General features: G+C 35.3%; 1 protein-coding gene across 1 annotated transcript in view; it reads right to left on the reverse strand.

Moving 5' to 3' along the window:
* Positions 1-23,611, reverse strand: part of ADGRB3 (adhesion G protein-coupled receptor B3) — a 684,429-nt gene that overhangs the window by 19,724 nt on the left and 641,094 nt on the right. Inside the window, 3 exon segments of the mRNA XM_079147374.1 lie at positions 7,432-8,075; positions 13,016-13,055; positions 14,742-14,837. Coding sequence (XP_079003500.1) covers positions 7,432-8,075; positions 13,016-13,055; positions 14,742-14,837 — 780 coding nt within the window.

The raw sequence follows: 23,611 nt of genomic DNA on the forward strand, positions 1-23,611 counted from the left end.
TATTCAGATCCCTACAATACTGACTGAATGTTCCAACCTTTCATAGTTTATAAAGTGCTTTCTTTCACATTTGAGCATGTTAGTCATGCGTTTTATGCATATGTAAAACTGAGGCCAGTAGAGTTAAAATAACTTCCCCACTTCATCTGGGTGGTAGAAAATGAGCTGGGGTTCTAAGGGAGCTCTTCTTGCTGCAAGTCCAGCATTTCCCCTACTATCTCTGATTTTCTTACAGACACTGGACAATATTTTACAGTCATATGTCTTGTGCTGATTGTTCCTAGAACTTAACAAGAATGGCATTTGATGACGCAGGACTAAGATGCTTTCTATGCAGAAAGTAAGAACAAACAGATCAGTTTTTACATGTATACAGTATTTTGGAGAATAAAAAAATTCTATATGATATTTCATATAGACTTGTGTTGAGTAAAATAACTTAAAAAATTATTCTAGTATGAGATGGTTTATGAGAAATGCTACAATGGTGAACAGTAGCAGGCATTTCCACTCCCAGCTATGACTCTCTCATTGCAGAATCTAGTTTAGCTTAAAGAAGTATTAGACCCTAGGAAATTGGTAGTGTAAGGAAAAACCAGAATGTCCACTTCTGTTCAGTTTTGATCTTTTTCCACCCTTGGTATACATGCAGCATTTTCGAAAATCTTTTAAAGCACTTAAGTTTGTTGTAACTGAATAATTTACATTGCTATTCAAGTGTTCTGAGCCTTGTGGAATGATATCATAAGGTATGGAAATGGTTAGAAATAATGTTTATATGATTTAAAAATAAGAAACAACTAAGAAAAGTAATTGTTATGGTTTGGATGTGAGGTATCCCCCAAGAGCTCACATGTGAGACAATGCAAGAAGGTTTGGAGGAGAAATGATTGGGTTATATAGCCTTGACCTAATCAGTGAATTAAACCCTAATGAGATTAACTGAGTGGTAACTGGAGGCAGGTGGGCTGTGACTGGAAGAAGTGGATCATTGAGGGTGTAGCTATGGGGTAGCTATTTTTTATCTAGGGAGTGGAGATATCTCTCTCTGCTTCCTGATCATTCTATGAGCTGTTTGCCTCTGCCACACTCTTCTGCCATGTTCTGCCTAACCTGAAGCTCTGAGGAATGGAGCTGGCCTTCTACGGACTGGGACCTCTGAAATCGTTAACCTGCAAATGAACTCTTCATCCTCTACAATTGTTCTGGTCAGTCGCAACAGTGCAAAAGCTGACTAAAACAGTGATAAAGTCAAAACAATTTTTCTCATGTTGATAATGGAAAATATGTTACATGTAAATTTCAAATAAGCCAGTGTGATATCAAAGTATTTTATGAAGATGCCAATCCTTCCATCATATATCCCTGATTTCCCAAATAACTTGAAACAAATAATCATTTTTGTCTTAGAAGATGATGTTTCTTCTTCACTGTTCTGTTGCCTCTTCCTAATTTCCCATGTAAAAACTCACACCAACTTGTATTCTGTTCTTAAGACTCCATTCAAACTCTTCTTGTCAAAGGTCTCTAATGAGCTCCATTTGGTCAAATACCAAGGTCAATTTTCCATCCTCATCTTATTAGACTCTCAGAAGCTTTTGAAAGTTAATCACTTCCTCATTAAAACACACATCATCTTACAGCTTTTGCTTTTTCTTTCTTCTCTCCTTTCATTTACTGCAGCTCATTTTCCAAGTTTCCTTTGTTGGCTCTTTCTCATTTTCCTGCTAAGTGACAAATTTCTGAGTTCTATTTTTTCTCATATTCTTCCTGGATAACACAATTCATCCCCAGGAACTCTACACTTGAAGATTCTTTAGCCTAAAACATTCCTTTACATTCCAGTTCTTGACAAGTCATGCTTTTTCTCAAATATTATTTCGTACTGCTCTTACACTTACAAAGGCTTTCCAGACCACCATCTAATGAAGTCTTCCCTTCACATTGAAACATCATTAACCAATACAGCATACTGTTTTAAATTACTCCCCTTTCTTTTAATGGTTTATTGTCTGTTTCCCTAGAGTTTATTTTCCATCAGGGCTGGATCTACGTCTATCTTAATCATTTATATACTCCCAGCATCTAGCAGAGGGAATGGCACAATAGTACACATTCACAAAATTATTGACCAGTGATTTAAGGAGCTACAATATGGCAGCCGGAAAAATTCAAAAGAATGTGACTTTTGCTCTTATTTTGTTGTTGCTTTTCTCAGGAATGTTCCAGGAGAATTCATGTGAGCAGGGGGACTACATACACAAAGGAAACCATTCCAAATAGATTGATGGACAGCCAAGAGAATCAAGACAGTTTACAGGAAGACAAGCTTATCACTGGTAGAAGGGAATAATTCTTTAGGATGACTTAAAAGTTGGAAAATGCACCACAGTGTCAGGCTACTCAGAGGAATACTTAAGAAGCACATGCAGAGAAGCACCTCTGCACTTCTAACTCTTGTAAAATGATGAATAATTTCTCAGAGGAAATACTTCATTGTTTGTGTCAATGCAAATTACACTGGACAAGACACTAGAAGATTCACAGCAAGTAATAAATTCCACTGACTAATGAATGGCAATATGACCACCATTAAAAGTTTCTATTACAGGGTGAGCAAAGAACTCACCCACAAGGAGAAAGCTTTGATAGCAAATCCATTAAAAATAGCTGTGACAATGACATCTGAAAGTAATTAGTTTTCTAAAATGATTTTTATTCAAGCTAATTTTTTGTGTGTGTGCTTATAAAAAAGACAAAATTCCCTAATTCAGGAGCAAAAACAAAGAAATGAAGAAGGGAAGCCTTCCTTTCATCAGACCTACATGAGAAAAATATAAAAAGAAAAACTTGCTTCTGTACATGGTCAGTTTTATAATGGTTTCTGTTAGTGACACAGACTTCTGGTTCCCAAGTGAGGTCATAACATTTTGTCTAATATCCCGAATATCGATTTAATATAGCATTCTGCTTCTTTGCAGAAATTCAGGGCATAATGGTAATGACATAATAATAACCCAACCTTACATCTGAAGTGCTCCTCGCAATTTTCAAAGGGTTTTCATGTACATTACATAATTTGATTTTCACAACAACCATAAGGGAGGCACCTGTGAAGTGACTTTATCGCTAAAATATTTTACCTGTAAAAACCATTATGCTGAGAGCTCTATAATTCATAACCAGGGGAAAAGCAGTGTATAAAAATTTAGCCTAGAATGGCATCTCATTCCACCCACTTAGAAATTGAGGGAGACTTATCTGAAAATGTTTTCAGTTATATAGGAAAGTTTATATACAAATAGAATGGCTGGAATAGCAAAACTTACTGTTTTTGACAAAATTATTTTGTAACATGCTATCTAACTCTTATCAGTTATTAAAATGGCTTCATTAATAAGAAAAATTAAGGCAAGATTTGTTAGGAGAAAAATAGAAAGCACTGAATGTATTTATATTTGAGCAAAATGTTCCATAAGAATTCAAATGATAGAGGAGCTAAGAAGACACATCCTGGACTATGGGGTAAGCAAGGCATATAGCAGGAGAAGCAGCCAATGTCCCCTGCTAAGCTAGGTAGACAAAGGGAAATGGCACTGTGACTTGAGCCCAGGAGTTGGAACACCTGGCAGAAGCAGGAAGTGCCATGGGAGCTGCAGCTAGAGAGACCCAAGGTGCAGTCCAGAGCAGAAAGAGCAGGTTAGAACTATCTTAAGTTTCTATCTTCTCCCCAACCCCCAACCTCTTCCCAGTGCTTCCTGTTTGACTGTGACACAAGCCCTGTATTAACCCAGTCATACCAGGAAAAGAGGTGAAGAGCAGATCATCTGACAAACAGGCCTAGGACATGCACAGCTACAGATTATTGAATAAATATTTTTCAATGATCAAAAAACAAAAAACAAAAAAAACCCTACTTTACCTTTTTACAATAATACACCTATTAATTTTTCAAAAAATAAATCAGTAGGACTATAATCTAAGATTTAAACATCCTCATGTGCTTGAGAACCACTATTCCTCCTTTGTTCCCTTATTCCACAGCAAAAAACTAGATTTTTTTTCCTGCCTACACACACACCATGGACTCGCTACACTTCATTAACTAAATGAAGGTGAATGACTTAACGTGCTGATGACAATTTCATTCTTAACCTCACACAAAGCAGCTAGAGGACATCTAGGACTTGAACCATTGTGAAAAACTCTGCCATATTAACACTGCAATTTTTCCATACTTAGAGCAACTCGAAATCTGAAATTTTCTGAATTACTTAAATCCATTCTGGGAACTACCACAGTGAGGAAGACAAAAGAATTCAAGAAAAAAAGAAACAAGATAATAGTGGGCATGGGGATAATCTAGATACACTTTTTTGCTCAGAAACTTCATGAATTTTTTCACTGTTTTACATCCAATAACTGGGGGTGAAGGGAATGAACTCCCCTGTGGTTGGAGACTTTCCTGTTGGCACTGCCTTTCCTGGGAGCCTGCTTTCCTTGTTGCCTCCTGCTTACTTGAATAAACACTTCCATCTACTTGCCCCCTCTAGTCTCTCTGGCTTTCTTTTTATTTTCTACCTTCACTCGATTTTTCTCACTTGCAAAACTTCCCTCATGGATACTGAATTCAGCGCTATTGCTGGGAGCTTTTACCCTCTTTTTCTTCTTTTGATGTTGGCAATTTGAGAAAACCCACTCTTTTTGGAGTCACATTCCTAAATTAACAAGTCCATCTTTACAATATATCCCTGAAAGAATCCTGACGCACTTGGCTATCCTCTGCTGTGCCAGCTCCCCAGGATGGATGTTCCTGTGGATTTAATCTCCCTTTTCACTAAGAGGGTCCAAAGACCCGAACTGTTTTATTTTTGGGGCCTCATCTAATCTACATATTCACCTGCTTTCATTTTCCTATTATCTTCTAAGGCCCAAGACACTTCATGACTACTCTTGATCCCCCCCACTGCATTCGGATTCTCTAGTCATCTTTCTGCTTTCCTCTATCATTGTCAGAGTATCATTCTCCTCAGTGTTGAGCCTTCAGGTACCACCTAGAAGAGCTAAAGACTCTACCTGACAATACATTGCTGGGCTTAAAAAGAAAGTCATGCCACTGATATTTTATCTCCATGGATCAGAGTCCAATCTCTGAAATCTGTGAGCTTATGTACTTACAGGACAGAAAAGAACTTTATCCATTTCGTGTTTTTATTCATCATAAGTCCAAGTGTCTATCAGGGGTTAAAAAGAACATTAAAGTTATCTTCAAGCTAATGTTCAGGCTCATTACTGTCTCTTCTGGACAGCATAGAATTGATCAGGAGAGAAAGATTCTACTCCTAGATTTGCTACTCACTTTCTCTGTAACCTTGAACAAATGACTTTACATTGAAGATTATAACAACTTATCCATTGCACAGAGGGCTTATGAAGATTAATTACTTCATATTTTTCAGGTGGTTTAAGGATCTGCTAATGAAAGATGCTATATAAATGCTAATTTTTATTATTCATTCCCACATATATATGTTCTTTTTCAGGTGTCTCCTAAAATGGTCACCCTAAGCAATTACTAACGATTAAGGTTTTTAAAGAATGGAAATGAGGAGCTGAATTTTCATTCTGAATCCTGAATTTCCTTTCTTTTCAAGATGTAAGCCGGTAATCTCTAAGTCATTTAAATGCAGATCTTTTGACTGAGTCATAGTTACATATGATGCTTGTACTTAATAATAAGCACACAGAGATTTTGAAAAATTACAGACTCAACAAAGCAGCACCTGGAAAATACAGTCTATTGTCCCAGCACACACAGCCTGTACAATATCAAGCTAGGTTTGGGGGCTTTTAAATGCTAAACATGTTTATAACAACCAACTACTTTAATGAAATTCCATTCAAATCACTTTAGCACCTTTAAAAGAGCCATTCTACAGGTAAAAATTCCATATAGTCATTATGATTACTTTTGATATTATGTTATTATATGCACAGTTGTTGAAATTCCTCTTAAATACTTTTTGTGATTTTGCATGGACATTTTGTAGTTTGTGGTTAGGGAAACAGTAATGACTTGGTGAATTCAGAAGAATGGAATGCTTTTGTCCAAAGAAAAGTTCCGACCACTCTGGAGTTGAACTTGACCTCGACCTCAGTGCCCCTGTCCATGCCTTTGGTTCTGGGAATGAGTCTGACCTGGTTGGCCTCAGAAATCCTGTTCTGATGATCCAGAACTTAGGGCTTTCTCATAGATCCTATTCATGTTTCCATTTTGGTCTAGAATTTCCTCAATCTAGTTGAGAAAAATCTTAAAATTATTCACCATGTTTCTTTATCCTCTCAGGATCTCTTTTCATTATGATTGACAGGAAGGCATGGGTTTGGGGAAAAGGAAGGAACAATTATCTCTGAGCTCTTTTGGATACTAGGATATACATTATCAGCTTAACTCTGATGAAAAGAGTAGGTAACCAAGTATAGCATCTTTCTCTAAATAGTCTTATGCAATAATTTACTAATTAAAACAACTAGCAATAAGTAAAAAAAAATGCATATATTGAATTGTATACTGAACATATATATTTCAAGGTAAAGAATATAAAAGCCACATACAAATCAATAAAAGGAAATATGTCAGTAGAAAGTAAGATATTATAGGTCTTGGGTCTTAATTAATATTAATATTATATGAATTATGGTAGTAGCTGTTGGCTACCCTGTACTTTGAGGAGACAAAAGCTGAGAGAAGTTTATTTTATTTTTTTACTTCTATTGGACTTATGAAGCACGAAGGCCATGTGGTTGGACCTCAGATTCCTGACTCTCTGTATGCTTAGATTATATCCTTCTAATAATTCACAATATAAGACCAAAAATTTTAGTGGTCATTATTCTGTAAGAGTTAAAAGCAAAACATTTACTCTGAAAAATAATGACCTGAAAAAATAAGTAGTAATTTCTTTATAATCAGTGTGATGATGGGACTCAGGGAAACATTCCATCATTTTAACAGGTACTCTTATACAAAAATAATCCAGATCCTGGTTTAAGTTTGTAATGCCATCCAGATACTACTTTACCCATCAAAAAAAACCTCTGGTACCCAAGAACTATCAGGAAGATTTTCTACTTTTTCTTTATGAGTGTTCTATTTGTTTCCCATCACAATAGAATTATGACTGACAGGTCTCATTTTAAATATAGTGGGATCTTTATTTTTTGAGGTCATTTTGAATCAGGATTCTGATGAAGTACTAGAAAAACCCAATGTCCAGAATCTGGAATCCAAATATTTTAATGCCAAAAACTCTTAATATGACATGTATCCCCAATAGCTAAGTCCTTCTCCAATATCAATGCCACATGAATATATATGTCACATACATGTATTTCATATACCAAAGAAACATTTAACCTCTTATTGCTCACCTCTAAAGAACTCATGGATATCGTTGATCCAGTTTCACTTCTTGATAGTCCTGCATTATCATCCAACTCAGAGGCCATGAAATTCTTCACAGCTGTGCGAGGCTCAAAGGGCAAACTCTGCATATGTTCCTGGGGTGTGAGATGTTGATCTAAGTTCATATTGAACTGGTCCATTACAGGGGGATTCATATTGAATTCAGGATTCACTTTGTAGTGCAATAACCTTTCATGCGGCAAGGTTTCCATGCCAATATTCATTTTGCTTTCCTCTTTCATTGATGGCTGGGTATTTACAGAACTTCTGGGCATCACAATATAGTCACTTTCCATCATTCTTTCTTGAGGATGGACTATATCCATATCAGCCCCTCTTAAATTGTCATCCGTACATAAATACACAGTTCTCCGCAATTCACTGTTCTCTTTTTTCAAACATTGATTACTCAGCTCATTCATACTCATGGGCATGTGCAGGCCTGTGGGTTGCTGGATGATGACTTTGGAAATGACGTTTCCAGGCAGTGTTGAATAACTCAGCCCTTCAGGGTTTGTTCCCTTTTCTTCTTCATCATCATTTAGAGAAATCCTGGAGAGCGTGCCTGTTATTGTTGCTGCTCTACAAGGACCAATATCCTTATGAAGAACTGTGAATTGGGGCACGATAGTTCATAAAAGAAAAGTTAGTGCTTATTGTTATTATTATATGCTATTGTCTCTTGTCCCACTAAATAATTGCTTTAATAAATTTAAAAATAATCATTTAAGAAATTATAAATCTACCTGTTCATTCATGATCCTGATTACTCAGTCTCTCACTGCTTCTGTCATGCTCTTATAGCTCACAGGCAGGCCACAGCCAAAGGATGTCTGAAAGCTGAGTAATTGGCTTTCAAACACCTCAGCTCCCTGTCCTTCAGCAACTATATGTGACTTTTCAGGGGACCAGAAGATTACCAGAGAAGTTTTCTCCATCAATCAACTCCAAAATAATTTTATAAAATTATGGATACATGCACACAAATTCAGTTTCTTTTAAAGGCTTTGCCCCTGAACCGTTGGCGAAATTTTCATCAAAATATTTCTTGAAACAGATAATCAGTGGGAAGTTCATCCTACGGGGTTAGAAAATCTCCAAAAATGATGCATGTTGAAAATTAATGAGAATTTATCCATTGAAGTCTCTATGGTAAAGGTAAATAGAGAGTTCAAAAGAACCTGTTACATTAAGTTACATATGGGGGGGGGGGTAATTTTCTTCTTCTTTTTTTACAAGATCAATCCATAGGTGTAAATGTCCTTGGGAAGAAGATTGGGTGTTAAAACTGTCAACTGAGTTTAAGCAGAAAAAAATTATATATGCCATTCTGTTTTAAATCTGAAAAAAAAAGTTATTTAGGAAAAAAAAGGCAAGGGGTGATATGATCAAGATCACCTATGGTACAAAAAAGGGAACAAAATGAAAACACAAACCATCCTGAACAAAAGCAAACAAACCACCTTTTTGCCTCTGTATAAAAGGAAAATAATGTTTTGTAGATAATAGAGGCAGAATAACTTAAAGCATGCTTAACTATGACCAATTATCCGCTTTAAGTATATTAAAGAATAAAATACTAAAGAAATATTCTTGGTAACTTTGGTATTGAATCACAAAGAATTGCCAGGAATGGTGTGCATGCCTGTAATCCCAGTCACGCAGGAGGCTGAGGCAGGAGGATCACAAGTTTCAGACAAGCCTCAGCAACTTATCGAGGCCCTGATTAAAAATAGAAAATGAAAAGGACTGGAGATGTAGTTCAGTGGTAGAGCAACCCTGGTAGAATCCCAGATACCACAAAAAAGGAGGAAGAGCGTGAGGAGGAGGGGTTGGAGGGGGATCAGAGACCTGCCCTCAGGGAGAGTTGGCACAGTGTATTTGGTGACAGCAACCTTGTCTACAAACTGGAGCAACCACTATTCAACATTTTGCTAGGTATAGATAACTACAGAATAAACAATAATATAGAATTGGCATACAAAACCATGAATAATTTTAGATATATATACTGAATTTTACTTATCATCCAGTTTTCAAGTAGAATCATAACTATTTTGCATTAACACAGAGGTGTAAAAGTAGGAGATTATGAATGTCTTTCCCTTTTACAAAGAAAAGCAACTTTCAAGATAATTTTGAAATGTACACCACTTGTAGTATCTTAGCTTTAGATATTTACATCTAGTCTATTATTATCTTTTTTTTAACCCATGAAAAAATCATGATAAATCTACACTTCTGTGTTTTTTATTAATCCACAATATGGTTGTGGATTTTTGTATTTTAATTTTATACGTGAAAGACATAGAATGATTAAGTTTTAAGAAGTTACTTCTAAGCCTCTTAAAATAATAATAGATCAGTAATGAACTGTGATTTCCAGAAGTGATTATACATAGAAACATTAAGTGGCAGAGTATGTTAAATTAATAGTTTTAATGATACTGTAAATAGAATACATTTAAAACATCTCTAAAGTCAGGGAAGAATATGTTTAGTTTTATACAAAAAATAATTCAAAACTTATAGCAGTAAAATTTAAAAGAAAGTTAGGGAAATATATCATATTGTATTAGGGAAGTATCATTAACTTCACATTTTTATTAATACATTGTAAACCCCAAAGGAAGCCTTAATACTGAGTATTGACTTTATAAATATGAATTTATACAAGATACACTTAGTCTTATACAAATGTAGTATGATCTATAGTTATAGTCAACATTCTAAAACCAATGATATAACTATGCATACTGGAAATTTGTATATTAAATATTTAGGGAAACGTAATTCTTCTGAGGAAGTAGTGTCTATATGAGAAATATGTCTGCCTCTTATACTTGCTTAAAATGTATACAAACTTTGAATATTCAATCCATACTTCCTACACAAGAAAACATAATGTCGAAGTAAGACTTTTGAGAAATTAATCAAGTTGTGAAAAGCAAAACACAAACAGAAACAAACTGAATGAAAAAGCACCTGAACATTTAGCATAATCAGATGCATACCTAGCCTTTGGGGAAGTGAATTTTTACATTTAGAGAACTCAGGAGACTTTAAATTGAGACTTTAAAACTGAATATATTTTAAAACGGGCAGATATGTCTTGAAAAACCCAAACTCCTGATTAGCTCAGTAATGAAGGGCATTGGTGGAAATGAAAACAGAAAATAAATTTGGGAAAAAATTATTTTCTAATAATAACATGGGAACTGGTCTAGATTAGGAATACTACTTCCTAGAATCCAAAGAAGACTGGGGAAAAATGTATAATTTAACAAAACAAAGCAGGGTTCATACTGAAGGGGTGAGATCACAGCTTGAGGAAGAGGGTCTGATTCAGTGGTTCTCAAATGTGAATATCAATTGTATGACTGATGTGTGAAAACACTGGCTACTGTATCCCTTCCCCCCAACACACAGGAGGTCTGGGGCATGGCTACAAAATGTACACTGCTAATAATTTCTCAGGTGATGCTAATTCTGTGGGTCTGGGAACCACACTTGACAATTACTGGTTTGATGTGGACAGCTATTGAAGAAAAGACAAAATAGTCCACTTTTATATTGCTTCACTGTCAAGGAGAATTGTAAAGAGTATACTAAAAGAGGTTGAAAGGAATCTAAATTATGGGTGGAATATTAGGAATTAATCTTTCTAATTACCTAATTATTTTAAATAATTAGATACCTAATTATTTTAAATAAATTCAAGCTTTCAAATCCAAAGAAATCACATCCAATTTTAAAATAGATGTGGATACTAGCACCATAGTGATTTTTGAGAAATTGGAGAAGGTAGATGAGCAAAAGGGAAATATTTTATCTGTTATCCAGAGAGGAAGATAGTAGGTGGGAGAAACCAAACACTAGAGAGACTGTGTCTTGGCAATGTTTTGTTGGATTTTTTTTTTCAACAGGAAAGGGAGATTCTTAGTATCCTGGGTAGGTCTACTATGGGTTGCCAAATCATAGCAGTTATTTTACTGCTCTATCAAAACTGAACTCTACATAGAGTATTTTGATTGAATTCAGGAATGAGAATATGAAAGTAGTTGCTCATGTTCTTGTGATTATGACAAAAATTGTGACCTGAGATTCTTCATAATTTTTTTCTCCTTCTTTTTTCTTGTCTTGAGAAAGTCCTCAATATGGTGTCCAGGATGGTTTCTAATTCCTCTACTCAAGTGATCCTCCCACTGCAGCCTCCAGAGTAGCTGGGGCTATGGGCATGCATTGCCATGTCAACTACATGTATTGTAATGGCTATGAGTTGAATCGGAAGCTATACATAAAGGGAATCTTCTGGCAGATAAGGAGAGCCCCAAGCTGTTTAACTCCTGTATCAACAGTTTGAATGAAGATTTAGAAGATATTTGATCAAACTTTCAATGGCCAATCTCACATGGATGATATGCTAATCTGAAGGAAGTAGGATCATAGCAAGTAGAGATATATATAAAGGTCAGCTTCCCCCTTCCACATGGAAAACAAAATCAGAACTTTTAGATAATCTTAGGCTAGGGAAGTCTTGACAGCTCCTATGAAAAGTCTTAGGAGTTTTAGATGACAAGTTGACACTAGTACTGAAATAGAAATCAGATGTGAATGTAGACTGTATAAGTAAATATCCAGTTGTGATAAATGTTGGATAAGTGTGTATACATTTGGGCACCATAATTTAAATTATTGACAAATTAGAGGCTAGTTTGGGTGCTATGCCTGGGAGTATGCTATGAGGAGTGAATGATGAAATATGGCTTGCTTAATCTGGAGAAAAAACTTCTATTGGACTAAATGATAGTGATTTCAAATATTTAGTTATTTAGATGAAATAGCTATCCCCTCTTATTATAAAAGGCAGCACAAAGAACACTGAAGAAAAGGTAGAATGAGGTATATTTTGACCCAGTTTAAAGGAGCATTTTCAAACAATTGAAACTCTGCAAAAATATGAAACATGCTGTCTTCTTTGAAACTTTCAAATCATCTACTCTGGTGAGAATTTAGCCAAAGTTTGAAAGACAACCCTGAAGTCAATGGAATCACAGCTCTCTAAGGTAGTAGGTGCTTCCTGGTTTCTTCCTTTCCCTTCTAAAAACATAGCAATCTCCACTGTTGATTGTATACAAACACACACACACACACACACACACACACACACACAGTAGCATTTCAACTGTACAGTTGTCCATATTCCATACATGATGCAATTGAGGACACAGAGGCTAGGCTGTGTTGCTTACTCTCAATAATCATTATTCAATGGGACTGAAGTCTTATGTCTTCACATCAATGCTTTTCTGCTGTCATTGTGCTTCCAATAAACCATTCTTAATTTCTTTCTCATTCTTCATTCTCTCTTTATCCTCCCGGCCCCGACATACACATTTGTGCTATTACAGTGCTTCCATTTGAAGATTCCATTTATTCACACACATGAATATGTAAAGAATAAACAGCAGTTTTTTCTTTAAAACCAAAATCCATAGGAATGATTTAACATCCCCAATGACTTTATTTGCGAGACCTAAATAATCTTACCTGATCGACAAGCAATGTCTACGTCCTTTTCAAAGTCTGTCTGTAACAAGAAATAATAAGGAATAGAATCATCATTTGATGAAGACTTCAAGTGCCTTTTACTAATCAAATTAAATGAAGTTTATAGATCTTTGACTAGGCAGTACCAGTTTATTATTTTGTGCAAAGGCAGTTTCTCAAGGAAAGATTTGATTGTTTTCAAGAGTATCTCCTAGAGACCAAACGTTGAGTAAAATTGGTGGAAAGATGACATAGTTTTATGAAGGCAACACTATACCTGCTATCATCTTCAATCCATAAACTGACCACTATAGAAGAGGACAGAATTTTACAGCAATTTTCTAACCTGAATAAAGTGACCAAAATGTACACAGTTATGAATACACTTATATAAATATTTTTGAAATTTGTACTTTTAAGCATTCAAGTTGAATATGTTGCTTTTAATATAATATCTCATAATATAGCTTAAATTCTCTTACTAGTGAAAACCAGGCTTCTCAAATGATTCACTTTCACTCAAGTGTCAAAAAACCTACCAGGTTAGGAATTAAAATTTAAGATTAAACAGTACTCATCTGGGCCAGAACCTGCTAGACTTTAGTACCACTTCATATTTTCTCCAAACACTTATTTTAAGTAACTAAGTTTTTTTAAAAATGGTATAACTAAATTAAGCCTCTCAGGATCAAGATCTTCCAATCATATACATAGAACTATTTTAAATTGGAGATCTTCGTGGTTATCTATTTTTTTTTTTTTTTTTTTATAATGGGGATTGAACTCAGGGGCACTCAACCACTGAGATACTGCCCAGCCCTATTTTGTATTTTATTTAGAGACAGGGTCTCACTGAGTTGCTTAACACTTCACTTTTTGCTGAGGCTGGCATTGAATGCTCCATCCTCCTGTCTCAGCCTCCTGAGCCACTGGGATAACAGGCATGCACTACCACACCTGGCTATTTGTTTTTGGTAAGGTATTGATTATTGCCCCAAGTTTTAGCTACTAATCTATCATTTAGCCTATTTTTATATTGCCTAGCCCCAAAATGTTAATAATAAATCCAATATGCAGTAAAAACAAGCCTTTCTGGTTTGATATGTTTTTGATGAGTTTAAATTTTATCTAATTTCTCAAACATACCAAAGTTTTTGTGCTTACAATATCCCTTAATTGCAACAATAGTTAGGATTTTTGTATAATATGGACCTTTCACTGGAAAAGTGCTACTCCTTATGTTCTAGGAGAGTGTTTCTCATCTTAGACTGCACATTGGAACCTCCAATTCTTGTGTCCCACCTCCTAAGATTCTGATATTATTGGCCTGGGGTGCAACTTCTGTGATGATTCTCATATGCAACTAAGCCTGAGAACTGCTGCTTTAAGACTACATGAGCAAGTGCATAGAGTTCTGATCCAAAAACAAAACAAAAACAAAACCATGATCTTAAGTGCACATCATCATCCCTAATGCTGGGCAAGAATGAAAATACTCAGCAGTGTCGCACAGGATAGTCACAGTGGCCAGCAACAGATCCTGGATTCCCAAGCAATCCAGACAGAATATTTACCTGGTGTCAAACTTCTAAAGTTGTTAATGAGCTAAAGCTGAAGTCATTCAAAATGGAATGTGATATTATTTTATTAACAAGGATTTTTTTTTTTTTAATTCTCTAGAGAAATCATGACTAAATTAGCAATCAGAGGGAAAACAAAAGCTCACCATGATTTGAGCATGCCCATTAGGAAAAGAACTTGAAGAATCAGCATTGATTGGATCCTGGCAGTTTCTCAATCGGCATCGAAATGCATCCTGAACCTGCAGGGAAGAAAAATTAATTTTCCTCTCTCTTAATAATGACTAGACAGTGTCTATATTGGCAATCAACCATGAGAAAGTGGATATCTTTGCTCTTATGATCTAATACCCATTTTATTTGCTCGATACAAATGCTGGTATACTTCGACTTACTCCATGCCAAGGAAATTTATCACTTGCCATCATCTACCCAGGGAAGTGCTGGGAACTCCTGAGCTATCAAAATGGCCATATCTGGCTCAGTCTTAATAATTCTTGCCAGAAAGCAGATTTATTTCCACTATTACAAACAATATGTGTGTCTTTCAAAGGGGATTTACTATTCAGCATGGAAAAATCTTCAGAACAGCTTTAAACATTGTGAAAAATGAGATTACTTAATGATCTTTTGACTAGAATTGATTTAGGATTTTTCCTTTTATATCTCACATAAGGAACCTTTGGGGAGACTATTTCTTATCTCCCTTCAAGTACTATGTGCCCTGATGGAAAAAGGACACAATGAAACAAAAGGGAACCAAAATTGGTTGGTTGTCAGCATAGCCAAAAGTCCTTAACATCCATTTATAATGAGATTCTGAATGAAGAACAAGCAGATCACAAGGAGGTTCTAAGAATATTACATTGATTCCTTTATTTAAAAATCAATTATATTGTTATGTTGGTGCATGTACAAGGAAGTAACAAATTTCACTCTTACATATATTTATAATGCACCAATTATTTTTTAAGTTCATTAAATATAAATAACTGAATAGTAAATAGAGTTGATATTTAAAATAGCAAATGTAAGAGGTACTTTTTCCATTATACAAAGTCTCCGTATCAGCACCCCTGTTCCCTCTTGTCGTTCATTAGGTCCCTTATAAGCTATTGATAGAAACTTCACAAATGGACACTTGTTCCAAACCAACGGCCATTTTACTAATACTTTGTTTTTCTGACTTCATGTTATTGACATTCCCCTTCTCATTTATTGTAATCTGTTTTATTGGATTAAAAACAAAACGTAGAAATGCTATATTTTCCCTAATTTACTGGAGTAACTTCATAGAGACTACCAAGATGAACATATGATCATTACTTTTAAAAAGCACTGATATATAATAGTCCATCACTGTTTTGATATGAGACGTGCATAACACGTGTATTGGCCAGGGATGCGGGGAACTTAGCTTAATAGGTTATCTTCAGTTTCATCCTTGTCCTCTAACTCATTTTAAAGTCACTAGTAGCATCTCCCCCAGAGTACAGGATTTTGAAAGAGACACTGTATTGACCACCCCAGACTGGCCAACTAGTCCAATGAGACTTTCATCCACTAGTACTTCTCCACCCCAGATTCTAATGCCATATTAACTGTGAAAGAAGGGGCTCAGGGTGAACTCAGTGTTCTCTGACCACTCTCCAATATACAATTCCAATACTTCTAAATCTGGGGTTTCCTCCAGAAAGAATGAGGAGTTTCCTGATAAAACTCAACAAGATAATTTCTTATTTATTTTTTCAAAAACGTTGGTAAAAAATTATAGGTATAGTGAAATCTAGTCTGATCACTTTTTCTCGAATAACTGGATAAATATTTAGGACTGAATCATGCAGCTTCTCCTGAAAAAGGACAGGAGGTCACGACAAAGCTAGGTCCTTTCAGTGCAAATGCTTTCGGGCACCTCCTTTCTAAATTAACATGTCATGGCTGTAGGTTATAAAGTAACAGGTACAAAACAGAAAATCAGTCTTGTATTTGCCAGATCACTTTTCTGTTATGCAGAAATTTGAATTAGGAAAAGCATATTTATTTGTTTTTAGAAAAAAATCTTAAGAATAAATGTCAGAAAAATAGGTATATGTTAATTTCTGTTTGTGCCCCAAGTCATTTGTTAAAGAAGCACAGTTTATAAAGGAAGATAAATAATATGTTAGAAGAGTCTTCTGGGTATTTAGCACATGAAGATTTCCTTCAAATCTATATCTAAGTATTAACATATATAAAATATGTTACACTGTGGTATTATCAATTGTTAACTTGACTGATCTTAACTAAGCATTCTCCATTTTCAGAACTTGAAAGCACAGTTGTTTAAAGATATTTTTGGCTGACAATGAAATATGGAAAATCAACATTTGTAGGTTTCTCTTCAAAATAACTATATAGTTGCTTGAAAGAAATGTAAAAGAAATCTCTTTTACAGAACACACACATACACTCCCCCTTACACACATATACACACACTGTCAACACTTCCAACTTCCAAACTCTGAAATATGACAATAGATTAAGGGCATTTCTACACTGGAGAATGTCAGTTTCGGAGTCAGTCAATGTTGTTCAGAAGAAACATACAACAGAAAAGTACAAATGTTCTCCAGTGAATTCAAGGTCATTTTAATGGCCTTACAAATGCCATAATTTAAGGTTTAGGTTGTATGATTCTTTTAGTGTGGTCAACACCTCTAATCTAGAAAGACTTGCAAGAGAAATTTAATTTGATTCCATATTCTTCATTTCATTTTTTTAAATTTTAAAAATGTATTGGGACAATTAGATGGAATGACCTTAAAACTCTGTCCAACACTGTTAGGGAAATCATCAGACTAGATTTCACAGTGCGTATTTCCTTATCACAGCAAAATATACTTCAAGTAAGACAGAACCTGGGAAAAGTATACACAGATATTTGGAAATAGTTTGATAATTAACTGAATCACTATCAGGTAAACAGAGTTTTATCTTTGGTGAATCAATGTGAATTGTGCTGATGGAGAATGGAATTTTTAAAAAAGCAAGTCCACAAGAATCTTGAAGATTTCAAACAAACAGAAGCATAAGAAAATTAAAAATAATTCAAACAAGGCAGAATCTAGATCAGGCTATGCCATGCTGAAATTAAAAGCTTCTGTGCCAGTAGTCATGTTCATATTGCTGGATAGTAATAGTCTTTGATTTACTATTTATGGGGAATGAGTCATTTATTTTAGGTAAAAATTTAATTAAAAGTATATTATTAGAGATTATCATTATAACTGAATTCTTGTGAAATGAACACTTTTAAAAATTTATTTGAGACCAGTAAATATAATTTTTAAATAAGTCTTTTGGGAACAATTGAATATTTAACATATTATGGCACAATTAATATCTAGATTTTAAGATTTCTTCTTTTTATAATATTCTGCAATAGGTCTTTGGCCTTAACTGGTGATCAGGCAGAGGGTTAAATATCTGGGAGAGCAGTAAGAAACAGATATCTAACAACCTTTAGAAAATATAGGACACTTTAAGGAAATCTGATGGCATGCTGTGAAATGAAGAAAAGAATGGCAAGAGACATCTTCAAAAATAAGCTGAGGTGAAAACAATAAGTTATCAAGGTCGTCTGCTAAACGCATCCAACTGTTCCCCACCAAAGTTGTTCTGGCTGGTTCCAGCTGGGGGTCTGCTCTAAAAACTGAAAAAGCTGTAAACCTTTCTTGTGGGGGTTGGATTCCTGGATGAGACACCAACCAGTTCAAAGGGGTTTGCAAGGGTGTCGCCCTGTCTCTCCCCAACAGAGAGAGAAATTCAGTTTTTCTCAGCAGAAGCAAGCTGGGAGCTTCTCAATCGGTCTTCTCTCTGAAGGCAGCTGGCAGAGTGTCACTGTGAAAGTCGGTGCCAGATTTAGAGATTGCTGGGGAAGAGCACCAAGCACTGTTTGGCAGCATTGCAATTTAGAGAAACCTCACAGGAAAGAATGCACAGCTTGAAATGGGCTCTGTATTTAGCTACCGAGCTGCTCAGACCCAAAGCTTCACCTTTTTAAAAGGCAGTTTTACCTCAAGTTACTCTTCCTGACTTCTTATTCCAGAAGATCATTTAAACCAGTTTTATTCTTATAATTATTTGATATTATTTTTAAGATTGTTTCCTTGGGGGTGAGGGGCATATATTTTTGTCTGAATCCCATGTCTTCTATTGTTTCTAATGTTCATATTTAAACAAATGGCTCAATTCTTTCTAATTGTATTGCTTTTTACATAATTGAAACATTAAATGAATGAATTGTCCTTAATTTCATATGCATGATGTCAATCAACATAAGCAGCATGAATGACTTCACGTCACTAAAATATTACTGAACTTTTATCATAGCAAACGAGACAAAAATGAAGATGCATTTGCTATACAGTGAAGGATAAATATGAACTGCAGTCTCAAGTTTCAATCCTAATGATTCTTTATTGGAATCCTAAAGGATATATCATTTACCATCTAAACTTGTTGCACCTTTTTAGCTTGAAAGTACTTTTCTATATCAGTTTATTGGGTCAAAAACTCTGAATGACATTTCACACAGGTGAGCTGAAAAAATATAGTGGCATTTCATTAGCATGCAAACATGAAAGGAAGGAAAGAGAAATGAGACCCCAGATGCCAGGACCTTGTGCCTTCATGGGTGGAATTTCATTTTAGCCTTGTGCCATCCCCTTTGAGGCAGGTGTTAACCAAATGAATAGCCAAGAGCCCTCAAGCTTAGAAAGCTTAACTTGCTCAAGATCATAACAATAAGTAGCAGAGATGAAAATGAAACCAGGTCACTTGACTTGAAAGTTGGTTCTCATTCCAACGCACCACTGGGCTTCCACTGTAATGACTCACTGAATAAAGAACAGGGTAGTTTAAATAAAAGAACCAGAACAATTGTTTTCAAATGAACAGAAATTAAGCCACTGTATTGTAATCTTCTACCTCTTATGAGTTAGATAAAATATAAAAAATAAGAGGTAATGTGATAGGTTTTGATTTTATTTCTTTATTTAAAATACTGAACTTGCTGTTACTGGAGTACAAATCTTGCCAGGTAGGATCTGGATCTTAAAGGAAAGGGAGGTGGGATTCACCCATCTGCATTCCTAAGTTCAGATATCACTCCCCTCCACTGAGAGAAGCACCATGCTACTGCCCAGAGTGGGGACAGCTGGGAGGGCAATGTAAGGCTCTGGAAGAAGGATTCAGAGTTAAAGCAAGCCATGGGTAGATGCTACTGGCAGGCATGCCAGAGTTTTCCATCTCCAGTATGACCTCTCCACGTCTGGGCGTGTTCACTGATGCCATCTTGCTCATCTGATTTCATGCTCTTGTTAACCTCTGAAGCCTCTGTGTGAACTTGGAGAACCACACAAGAAGATTAAGACTGATGCCAATATTTACAATTATGATAAAATCAGGAAAGCCTAATCTGGGGAAGGTAGGATTTATTTTCCCTTGCTTATGAACTAGGCTGCCCAGTGAGTGAAGATAGAGGGGTGATTTCTGGGAAGTGGTTTAGTGGATTATCAGTATATAACCCCACTTTGTGTCATTTTCATGTAACTGTTTGAGGGCCATCTTTGTGCTCCCACTCTGTTCTGATAAGATCCAGATTTATTTTGATACCTTTAGTCATTCTCCCACTTTAAGTATGCATCCTATTTTATTGAAAATAAAACCACAAAAAAACTTCAAATATATATATTTTTTAACTTCCAAATCAGCCTGACAAAGGAAAAGCTCTTACCAACCCACTCTTTGCTTTCTTAAGTTCTTGGGCACACATGAGTCTCTTCTGAGTAGGCTAAATATGTTAGGATCACTATTCAGACTCTCCCCACTCTAGGCTTCTAACTTTCAAAGTCTATTTAACCCTCTTCATGACATCACTTTGAGTAACCTCTTATCAAGGCCACCAAAGGCTCCTAACTAGGAAAGCTCTGAAATATGACTTAAAAAATACTGTGTCTTCAAGTCATCAGTATTATCTGGTGCTCAGGCCTAGCTATTTTGGGAAAAACAAAATGACTCCAATGTCCAGGATTACATCATTTGCTTTAGGCAAATGTGTTCCATGGAACCAGGGAATACTCAGATGCTCTGCCATTCACCATAGGCTACATTTCACAGAAACCATAAGCCTAGTAACCTCTCTCCATCTTCTTCTACCTGAAACCTTCTCCTCCTTAATCCTCCAACCTAATTTTTTCCTCAGGACTCAATTCAGTTCTGAAGTCTCTATGACCCACTTCTTCATCTTCAAATATCAGCTGAAACTGCTGCCCTCCTCCTCATTAAGGAAGGCACAAATATGCCTTTGTACATTGAGTCATACCTAATCTCCCTATGAGTGATCAGGCTTTGAGGGCCACACACCTCTCCATCTGAACTATATTACATGCAACATGGTTTCTTTCCAAATTACTATTTACTTCATTGTGCTTGCTTTATTTATTTATTTATTTATTTATTTATTTATTTATTTATTTATTTATTTATTTATTTATTGTGTTATTAGGATTGAACTCAGGGCCTTATACACACTAGACAAGTGCTCTACCACTGTGCTACTTTGGGAGAATGTTGATTTTAGATTTGATAAGCAAGTATATGCTTGCATTTTATATATTTATTGTCATGTGCTTATAAATCATTTCATCTGTACTCTTTATGGAAATAATAAGAGTGAGTGGGAAATTAGTAAAACAAAAAAACAAAGGGCGGGTGGAGGGGTTAGGGAAGGGGGGAAAAAGAGAGAGTGAGAGAGAACTGTTCATGTTTAAGTATTTTGCTACAAAATCGCTTCACAGGTTTGGATGAAGATTTTGGGACCTCATCTGGTGCAGCTTAGACCTCCTGCCAGCACTTGGGAAAGAGAAAAGAGAAGGTTGGCCCTATTACTGAGGCTACAGAACAGCCACAGGATCCTTACACACTGACACAACGAAATTATCCATTTAAGCATTTTGCTTTTTTCCTTCCATTTAGTGAAAGGGTTTTATTGTAGCTTATTTTGTATCACAATCTTGTTATTTTCCCCCTCTGACACCAAGCTGTAAGATTGTCTTAGAGCCAGGCACAGCCAGAGACAGAGATGAGAAGAACGCAGGCACCAAGAAAGTGGTTTCCTAGCAACAGTAACTATTTCAAAGGTTTCATAACTCTTGTGTAGTCTCAATTTCCATAGCAATGTGGAGAATAGTAAATAGTATATTCTATTATTTGCTTAATCCAAATGAATTCTAATCAACAAATGATGATACATGCAGGAAACATCTTATTAACTATACATTTTAGCCTCTAAGATCTAGGTTTGTTGCTAAAAGTAATGTGCTTCCATAAATCAGATGGCTCAAAAAATTTAAATTTCTTTTTCCTCCTTTGGCTTTCTCTGTTTTTCAGAAGGATTCACTAAAGCAATTCAAAAGACAAAGGTATTCCAGAAGAAGAAACTGCATTTTAAGAAGAAAAATTTCATGAAATTTAAGTGTTTAGATGTCATGTCTGGAGATCTGAACAAATAGTTATGCAAATATTCAAATTGCTTTTAAAAAGAATAAGTGGAATATAATTGAGTTGGCAGTGCCAGTGTGAACATTTCTCTCTTCTTTCCTGATTAGAAATTATTTTAGTTTTAAAATTGGACCCACTAAAAGCAAGGGCACATTTCAAATAAATTTAGTTCCATACACTCCACATTCAAAATGCTATCATTTCAGTGTTTCTTTTCTTCTTCAACTACAGGGCTTTCTTCCAACCTCCCCCACAGAAACATTTCACAAGCAAATATGGGTAAAACTTCTTAAATTCATATTGAAACAACCATTAAAGACTAAAATGGACCAAATTATGTTAGGGTATGTCCAAATATATAAAATGTGTGTATATGTCTCCAGCACCTAAATCAGAAAGTAGTACTTTTCTTACATTGCTTATATATTTTAAGAATGAAAAAATCAATGTGAATTAATTGTGATATTGTGAAGAAAATATCTTAAAGTGGAAAAGCAGTAGAGATGAAACTACACTCTTAGGGTCTCCTGTAGATTATTAAGAAGATTGAGAGTGGTTAATTTTGACCCAGCATTTTATCAGTAGCTGCCTATTCCATCTGCTTTGGTGTATTTTAATGGAACTACGATTTCATATTATGTCACTGGAGACACACAGGGGACATAGAAAAGGCTTCTGTTTCTTAGGTTGTGGTCAATGCTAGAGTGATGTGATCTGAAGTATTACCAGATAAACCTAATACTAATGCCAGGCAGTATACATGTAAAAGGTCAAAAGGGACCTATGGGTCCAAAGTGGCTTCTTATGATAAGTTCCTTGGGGTTTGTGAAATTCATTTAAACAGAAGTCTTTTGCATTTTCAGTAATGAAATTCCTCTTAAGAATTCTGAAGGAGACTTGCCCTACAACTGAAATCTGTTCATGTGTAGCAGTGTTACAGGGTATTTTTCAAGTTCAAAGGAAAAAAAAAGGATACATCATTTCAGTGTTGGAGCTAAAGAGTGTTATGACATTATGCTACTAACTTACCAGCTACGAAACTATTCAATTTGAACTAATCTTTAAAACTGCAACAATAACAGAGATGATATCTATATTTTTATTCCCTATTAATGAAAAGACCATGTATTTACAGATATCGACTTCAGCTGAGGCATTTATTCTATGATTTGATTTAATTGCCCTTAAATCATGTTTTTGACAGCAATAGTCTAATTAACAAGTATGGAAAAGTTCTGATGGAAATCAAGAAATTATGTGCCAAATATTTTTCTTCATGTAAGCAGCAAAAATTTGATAATAAGCCATCAAAATATCTGTCACTTAAAAATCTCCATATTTTGATTATAACCAAAGACTATCTAGAAATCTTATTTATGAAGAAAAAGGAAGCTTATTTAAAGATTGGGTACAATCCTTCTCCTTAACACCTAGGGTATTAATACCATCTGAAAACTGTAAATAGGTATGTAGG

This window comes from Sciurus vulgaris (genome assembly GCF_902686455.1).
Source record: "Sciurus vulgaris genome assembly, chromosome: 7".
Taxonomy (NCBI): Eukaryota; Metazoa; Chordata; class Mammalia; order Rodentia; family Sciuridae; genus Sciurus; species Sciurus vulgaris.